The sequence below is a fragment of the Entamoeba histolytica genome, genomic scaffold (genome assembly GCF_000208925.1).
Source record: "Entamoeba histolytica HM-1:IMSS scf_1104750517581 genomic scaffold, whole genome shotgun sequence".
NCBI classification, from domain to species: domain Eukaryota; phylum Evosea; order Mastigamoebida; family Endamoebidae; genus Entamoeba; species Entamoeba histolytica.
The window spans coordinates 1-9,403 of NW_001915248.1; the positions used below are offsets into that span (position 1 = coordinate 1).

General features: G+C 24.1%; 1 protein-coding gene across 1 annotated transcript, besides 5 other annotated features; it reads left to right on the top strand.

The window, feature by feature from the left end:
• The first annotated feature begins 99 nt into the window (after positions 1–99).
• Positions 100–232: a repeat region.
• A 175-nt stretch (positions 233–407) lies between these two features.
• Positions 408–516: a repeat region.
• A 729-nt stretch (positions 517–1,245) lies between these two features.
• Positions 1,246–3,106: a repeat region.
• Positions 3,097–7,827: a repeat region.
• Positions 7,828–7,980: 153 nt separating this feature from the next.
• On the top strand, positions 7,981–8,577 carry EHI_084160 (uncharacterized protein; the record flags this gene model as incomplete). Its single annotated transcript, XM_649927.1, has 1 exon — positions 7,981–8,577. The coding sequence occupies one exon, from the start codon at positions 7,981–7,983 to the stop codon at positions 8,575–8,577; it is 597 nt and encodes a 198-aa protein (XP_655019.1).
• Positions 8,578–9,006: 429 nt separating this feature from the next.
• Positions 9,007–9,403: part of a repeat region that runs on past the window's edge.

Here is a 9,403-nt window from a genome sequence, read left to right on the forward strand (position 1 = left end):
TTCATAACTTTATTCTTTCATCATACTCTAATTCTTACTTTTATTTTTATTCTTTTATTTCTTTCTCTTCATTTTTTCTATTATTTACTTTTTCGTTGCAGAATTGAGATTGACAATAATAAAGAAGTTAAAACCTTGTAATTAAAAACTTGAAGGATATTGTGGAATACTGATTCTATCACAAGAAAACATACTCTGTAGAGATTCTGGAAGAAGGATTATAGAATTAGTCGGTCTTATCTGATGAAGGAACATTAAGAATTTATATCAATTGAAATAACTACATTATATTTTGATTTATTTGATTCATAAACACTGCTAAAAAGATGTTGTAAATATAATAATTTATATTTTATAGTGCTTTAGTTCGTTATTTTAACTATTTATTCAAAGAAGATGGAAGTACTGAAACATCATACAAATAATATAAAAATAAATAACAAAAGAATGAGAATTTCACATTAACCAAGAAATATAAATAATAGAAGAATGAGTGAAAATAAATACTATTTATATTACCATATTAATTATCCAAACTATCACTATATTTATTGTATAAATTATTTCATATATTTTCATCATCATAAATATTTTATCATTAATTCAAATAGAAATAAATAATATCATAATAGAAATAAATATCATAATAAAATACAATGAAGATACAATAAATATCAAAATAAAGAAATAAATCGAATTAGAAATAAATAAGATAATAGAAATAATGAATGTAATTCAAATAAATGAAAATATAATATAATGAAAATGAATGAATTACAAATGAAATTAAAATAAAAAAGAGAAATAAGATTATAATGAAATATTTCATTTGTTATCATTAATAATTTAATACACAATAAATTAATATGAATATTAGATGTATTAAATTTACAATTAAAGTCAAATATGATATTATATTCATTTATATTAATAAATTTGAATTATATATTGTTTTATATAACAAATTAATAAAATAAATTAAAAAATGAAAATTCTAAAATTGAAGTGATAGAAATAAAGAAAGATAGAAATAAATACATTACATTCACTGAATTGTTCATTTCTTTATTATTCATAATATCAAATTATTGATATATTCATTATTTGAATATTATTCATTTGTAAGAACAATTCATTTCTATTATATTCTATTTATTTTTTATTCATTTTCATCAAATAAATAATAAATAATAATTAATTGAATTATAATTAATGTATCTTTATTAATAATTTATACTAAATAATAAAGCAATTAATTAAATATTAATAGAAATAGCTTGTATTATTCCTGGCTCAGGGGAGACTAATCCCATCTCTTCGTCTTCATCTTCTAGTATTTCTACCGAGTGTGTTTGGTTATGATAGAAGCAGTATTCAATGACATCCATCATGTTTTTAATTACATTGTTTTTAATTTCTTTCTCGATGTCAATCTCAATTTTTAATTCTTTAATTAATTTAATACTTGAGTTATTTATTAATCCATTATTTGAGATTACTACTGGAATTATTTTGACATCTTTTAATTTTTCTATTTTCATTAGAATATTCTTTAATTCATTATACTTATTTCTTTTCTTCCAATTATCATTCCATTAATATTGTGATCAGCAACAATAGTCATATCAAATAATAGACTAGTTTTGTTCTTTTTATCTATTACATATATATCTGGTATTTTGTGATATTGTCATTCACTTTTAGAATTATTTGTTTGTTCATGTCATAGTGATGTCTTTATATTGGAACATTGTTTCATATGGAGGTTTTTTATATTGTTTATTTCCTGTGTATTTTCTTATTAATTAATATTATAATGCCAATATTGTCATGTTTTTCCATTTGTGGTTTTTTATGATAAATACAAGATAGTAGAATATGTTCTACTGTTGTTATCTTGTCTTTACAAAGTGTTGAGTATTTCAATCTTTCATTTTTCATTATTTTTGATTTTCTATACAAACAAAATATTGCTCCATCTTGCATTTTCATTAATTGTAGAATTGAATTCTTTTTAATATTGATTGATTTCCATGATTTCACTGTAGTAGTTTTATCTACTCATTTTGACTCAAACCATCTTCTAAAATATCCACTTGTTTGATGACACTTCCATTTTTTGATGTATTTGTCAATAATTTCTTTATTTCTACTACTACTACTTCTTTTTCTTTTTTCTTTTCAATAAATTCATTTATTATTTCTTCTATTTTTGTTTCATTTATTTTATGAATTAATGTTTTTTAATTTTATTCAATATTCCTTTCTTACTGTACCATCTATCTAATATGTTATTTCCTATTTCACTTTCTCTGGTACAGTAGTACATCACTGTTCTAACTAATTCAATAACATATTCGTCCCTTATATTTATTAATCCTTCACCCGTTTCTTCTAGAGGGACATATAGATTGTCTTTGGAGTTTCACCATTGTATTTTGCCTTTCTTAAATATTTTCTTATCTCCAAATCAATTTTATCTAAGTCAGTGACTTTCCAATTTACAAGTGATGCTAAATATCTGAAGATATTGATTACTTCCGTGTTTATTCTAGTAATATATATTCTATTACTACTTTCATCAGTGTTTATTTCTTCCATCTTTTTCATCATTTTTTCTTTGATGATTTTACAATTGAAGTATTATCAATTTCTTCTGACTTCCATACTCCTAAGTATTTATACAAGTTCTCACATTCAACTACGGGGATGTTTTGCATTCAACTTGTTATTTGATTGATGTTTTTTAATACCATTCCTGACTTTTTCTCATTCATTTCAATATGCAACTTATTATTTCTTTATTTTCATTGTGGATTATTCAAATTTCTTCATTACTTTCTGTCATTATTCTCAAATCATCCATATATAATGTGTGTTTGGCTTTTGGGAATTTCTCTTCGATGATTTGAGAAATTACATTCATCTGAATGATGAAGAGTAGATTTGATAATGAATCATTTGTAAAATTCCTCTATTTAATTTAATACTACATAGATATTCATTAAATTTATAACAATGAATATCTTCAATCTAGTCATCATACTTTCAATAATGTCAAGGATGACACCCTCTAATAATTTATACTAAATTAATAATTAAATTAAGGTTTAATAACTTTTAACATATTGTTCAGGTGAGAATTTCTTCCCTTCCTTCACTCTCCTGAGAGTTCTCTTCTGGTATTTCTACATCTATGTATTCTCCAGAATGATCTCCACAATATCTCATAAGATCTTTCATATTTGTTATTACAATTTCTCTTGTCATTATTTCCCATGGTATTTCTATTCCTTCTGCATTTAGTAATCTAAATGTTTCTTTGTTTATTAATCCACTCACTGTTATTACTACTGGTATAACTATTACTCGCACTAATCTTTCTATCTTTCTTATATGTTTGTGTAGTTTTGAATACATATTAATCTTATCTGTAAATGCTTTACTTATGTTTTTATCTCTTACTATTCTCATATCTATAATCATTACTTCTTTCTTGTTTAAGTCTCTGACATAAGTGCCTAATCTTTTATTGAAGTTGCCTTCACTTCTATTTACTACTTCTTGATTCTAAACTATAAGTATTTTATCTTTCTCTATTCTTCTTTCATTCTTTCCTAATTCTTTTTTCCTTATTATTAATTTCTTTGTATTTTCTTCTTCTCTCATCTTCATCTTTTCTTTGTTTTCATATAATTGGTATTTAGTCTTTAATCTCCTCCATATATATTCTCCTATTCTATCATGTTTATTCATTTGTGTTTTCTTAGTGATTATACAATTCAAAAGAATATGATCTATTGTTGCTATCTTATTACACATTGGACACATTGCATATCTCATATCATGTTTCATTCATGCTTTCCTTACTCCTACATTTGTTGCTTTCTCTTCCATCTTCTTTATTTGTGTATATGCTTTTCTTATAACATTAATTCCTTTCCATACTTTAATTGTTTTATTCTGCTCAGTCATTTTATCCTCAAATCCTTTCAATATTTCACTACTTACTTTCTTGTTTCTCCATTTATTGATATATTCTTCTTGAAACTTTTCTCTCACATACTTGATTATTCTGTTTTTATTCTGTTTTCCTCTTTCTTCTTCTACTATTTTTCTAAATTCTTCTTTGTTTATTCTTTTTCCACACGCTTTATACAATCTATTCAACATTCCATTCTTCTTTTCATTTATTTGTATCATGTCTCCTATTCTATCTCCTCTTTTCCATGTGTAATACAAAATAGTTCTTATTAATTCAATTGCATATTCATCTCTAATGTTTTTCATTCCATCTCCCATTTTATTTCTATTTACATATAATCTGCTACTACACATTCATGCTCCATTAATCTTTCTTTCATTTCTCTCCTTATTATTTTATCTATTTCTATCAGCTTCATAATTGGTTATTTAACTACAAATGCACTATATGTGAACTTATGAATTATTTCTGTATTAATTCAGTTAATATAATTCATACTACTGTCATTCCCTTTATTGATTTCTTTTATTCCTTCTTCTACACTTCTACTTATTCTTTCTATGCATCCCAAATCATCATTTCTTTTGAATTGATAAACACCTAAATACTTATATGGATGTTCTGAGTCTACTATTGGAATGTTTTTCATATTATCTGGTATTTCTATATTTCTTTTCTTCATTACTCCACTTTTACTTACATTAACTTCCATTCCTATTGCTTCTATTGTTTCTATTATATTATTGTGCTATTTCCATTCCTTTCTTTGTTTCACTTGTTACTTTAATATCATCCATGTACGGTACGTGTGTCACTTTTATTCATTTCTCATTTGTTTTATCAATAACATCAGAAATGATATTCATTTGTAATATGAATAGAAGTGGAGAAATGGAATCTCCTTGTAATATACCATTCTTTATTTTAACTTCTCTTATTTCTTCTTTATATCCATATCCTATTCTTATTCTCCATCTACTACTCATACTTTTTATTAATTCAGTTATTTGAAATGGTATTTTGAAGTATCTTAATACATTTTCTAGCCATTCATCATTAACTGTATCATATGCTTTTCTAATGTCATAGAATGATTCCAAATATCTTTTCTTCTGTACTTCTCTTTCATTTCTTTCTAATAAACTGTTGATATTTACTTCCTTTGCTGCTAGACTTCTTTTCTTATTCCCATATTGACTCTTATTAATTTGGTATTTCTCTTCATTATTTGCTAGTTGTTCTTCTATCTTTCTATTTATGATTGAAGTAAAGATTTTCATTATTACATTAAGACATGTTATTGGTCTATAATTCTCTGCTTTTTTGCTATCTCCTCCTTTGTGTATTAGAATAGTTCTTCCTGTTAGCATTTCTATTGGGATGTTTTCTGGAGTGTCTAACCATTCATTAAACACTATAACTAATCTGTCTCTAACACTCTCTAATCTTTTCCAGTAATATCCATGCATATTTTCAATCCCTGGTGCTTTCCATGATGGTATTCTTGTTATCACATTCTCTATTTCTTCTTTTGTGATTATTATTCTTTTCAAATTCCTTCTATTACTCTATTCAATTATCTCTTTTATTCTTTCATTCTCTTTCTTTATTCTTTTTCCTCTGTTATATATCTTATTCAAAAACTCTTTTGTATCTTCTTCACTTGGTTTTTCTTCTCTTCCTATTTCCTTTCTTATTTCTTTTTTTTCCAGTAGTACTCATGATTTTGTTTCTGTAAATTCTTGTTCTTTTACTTTTGTTTAAGTCTACTTCTTTTTCTTCATTTCTTTTAAGTATTCTAATTGTTTTATTTCTTCATTTACTTTTCCCCTTATCTTTTCTTCTATCATTCTTCTTATTCTTAATATCCTTCTTAACTTTTTATAGTTTCCTCTTATTACCATGTCTTTTAGTTTATTTATCTTCCTTTGTATTACTACTCCATATTCTTTCTTAAATCCTATGAATTTGTTTTCTAAATACTTCTTTATTATGTATGTTATTCGGTAAATGTCTTCTTGTATCTCTTTAATACCTCCTTCTTTCCATTCCCATTTTTCATCTATATATCTTATTATCTCTTCACATATTTCTTTATTGAAATAATATCCAATGTATATACACTCTTTGATTTCTTCTCTTTTACTTTTCTTTATTAACTCTTCTATGTATTCTACATCAATCTCTTCCTTCTTTTTCTTTCTATTAATCTCTCTAATCTTTTCATTTTCTATATTATCTTCTTCTTTAGTCATGTCATCTGCTTTATTATTAATGTATTCTATGTTTTCTTTTTTAATCCCTTTACTTCTTTTAACTATTTTTATATATTCTTTGATTGTAATATCAATATGATATTCTTCTAATATTCTTTTTATTTCTTCTTTTCTTCATTTCTTTTTTATTTTAATATTCATTATATGAATTCCATAACAGACGTATTCTTTCTTCCTTAATTCTGTTTCTTCTCTTCTCCTTGCTTCACTTCTTTCTTCTCTTGTTTTTCTTCTATTATGATCGTCTTCTTCTGTTCTTTCCCTATTATATTCATCATTTCTGTCACTGATGATGCTCGTCGTATAATTGTCCCTTGTTCTGTCTCTTTCATCCTTATTCTTTTCTTCTTCTGTCTTTGAAAATTTCTTTCCTCCTCCTCCTCATCATCACCATCTTCTTGTTCTTTAAATATTTCTTCTACGTTTATTCATCTTTTTTTCTATTCCATTTATTAGTATTTGTGTTTTCATTCATTACTTTGCTTTCTATTATACTTTTATCAATTTGTCCTTGTAGATATTTGTTCTCTATTTCTTCCTTCTCTTTTACCTTTTTCTTCATTTCTTCTTTTTCGTTGCTTTTCTTTCTTTCTTCTTTTTCTATGTTTTCTTTTCTTTCTTCTTCTATTATCTTGTCTTTTACTTCTATTTCTTTGCCTTTCATCTTTCTAATTTCTCCATTTCTTCTTTAATCTTGTCTATCTTTTATTTTGTTTTCTTTATTTCTTCTTCTCTCTTTTTGTTGTTTTCTTTAATCTCTTTGATTTCTTTCTCTTTTTCTTGTTTCTCAAGTTTTCCTTTAAGTGTTCTGATTCTTTCTTCTTTTCTATATATTTCTATAGCATGTGTGCTTTTAGTCTTTCTATCTCTTGTTCTCTCTTTCTAGCTTCTTCTTGTTCTTCTTTTTTCTCATTATTCTTTATCTCTTCTTGTTTTCTTTGTTTTTGTATTTCTTCTTTGCTTTTTATCTTCATTTCTAACTCTTTTTTTCTTTCTCAAATTTTATCTTCATTTTCATTATCTCTTCTTCAAATTCTTTAGTAATTTTTCTTCTTTCTTCTTCATACTTTTCTATTATTGTTTGTTTCTCTTCTTCTTGTCTTTCTTTATTCTCTTGAATCTCTTTTTCTTGTATTATTTTTTCTTCTATTTCCATTGTTATTTCTTCTTCTTTTACCTCTGTTGTTATCTCTAATTTCTCTTTAACTAGTCTCTCTAATTCTTCAAATCTTTTCATCCATTTTTGTATTGTTTTTGTGTTTTCTTCTTTCCTTTTATTCTTCCATCCTTGTCTTTTCTTATAACATCCTTTATTCTTATTTCTTCCTCTTCCAAATCGTTCATTTCGATGATAATACTTGTTAACCTTTCTTCTAGGATTGTAATAATTTTGGTTGTAATATTTTCTGTAATAATCTGAGTGCTCTGTTGTTCTGTTGACAGTGTTATTAGGGTAATAATATTTCTTATAGTGTAGTTATTGAACATTTTATGATCATCATTCTTATAGTCTCTATTGAGTTTTTTGATTCTATTTCTTGTTGAGTACTTTTGTTGATAACATCTTCGTAACATTCCAATTCGAAAATATTTAGATAATATAATTTATACTAAAATCAATAAAAAGAAGAAAAATAGAATGATGTTTATCTTAAAAATAAATTAAGTTCAAACTAAAAATAAAAAAGAACTAATAAATAATAAAATAATAAAGAAAGAATGAAACTTGGATATAATGAAATAATGATAGTGTCAAAGTATTTTGAAGATATTAAAGATTTTATTAATTTAGAAATGGGAGTTAAAAGATTTAGAGGAAATCTGGAACGATTTCATTTTAATCCAATTCCATTGAATGAATACTCAAGAAAATTGTTTCCTAATATTGAAACGTTTCATATTTATAATAAAGAAGATAAAATATTTGAAGATGGAAGAATAATTAAATATGTAATATGGTATAAAGTGAATTATTCAAGATATTTAAAAGAGAAAAAAGAAAAGAATGAATGTAAAAATATCAAATATATACAAGAAGATAGAATTAAATATGGAAATACAATACCAATAGAAGTACATTCATTTGGAAATGAATGTTTTTATGAATGTTCATCATTAAAATCAATTAATATTCCAACGAGTGTAATTGAAATAGGAAATTGGTGTTTTGAAGGATGTTCATCATTAACATCAATTGATATACCAACAACAATTACATTATTTAGAATTGGATGTTTTTATCATTGTGGATGTGAAGAAGAATTAAAGAAGAATAAAACAATACCAAAATATTGCTTTGAAAAATATCAAGGATGAAACAAAGAAAGAAGATAATTGAATTATTAAAGAATAAAAATAAATTTCATTTTATAATTTTAATGATAAGAAATACATAATAAACAAATTAAATGATAACAAAAGAATGAACTGAAATAAAATCATTCATCATTGATTTAATTATTAATGTGTTATGTTTATTCACATTTAATTTATTTAATATTATTTATTTGTTTAAATATGTTGAATTGATATTTCATCTCTTATTAAATGACATGTCATTCTTTATATTTGTTTTGTAATAATTTTATTCTTTATTTTTATTCTTCTTGTTTATTTCTTCTTTCTTATTTATTTTAAACATGATTCCATTTCATTTCATACTTTTATTTTTTCTTTATTTTCTTTTTGTTTTATTTTATTGTATTATTGTATTTATTCATATAATATTTGTTATTTTATTCATTCAAAAAAAGGTCAATTATTAGATATATCCTCAATTGGATTTTCTTCATACTGAGAAGTGATTATTTCAGTTTCTTCAATATGCTCTATTGGTGTAATAGAGTTCATTTCTAGCATGCTCGCATTAGATTGTTCTTCTTCTAAGGTGCTGCCAGAATTTCCTGTGTAAAACATTAATTCTTTCATATTTTTTATAATAATTGTTTGTAGGATTTTGGAAAAGTTTAATTGTAATTTCAGTGATTTTATTCTTCTTACTGACTCTTTGTGAATTAATCAATTTATTGATAATATAACAGGTATAATTTCTACATATATTATTTCTCTATTATTTCTTATTTTCTCTTGTAATTCTTTGTATTTATTTTATGAATATAATTTAATTCTAAATTATTATATT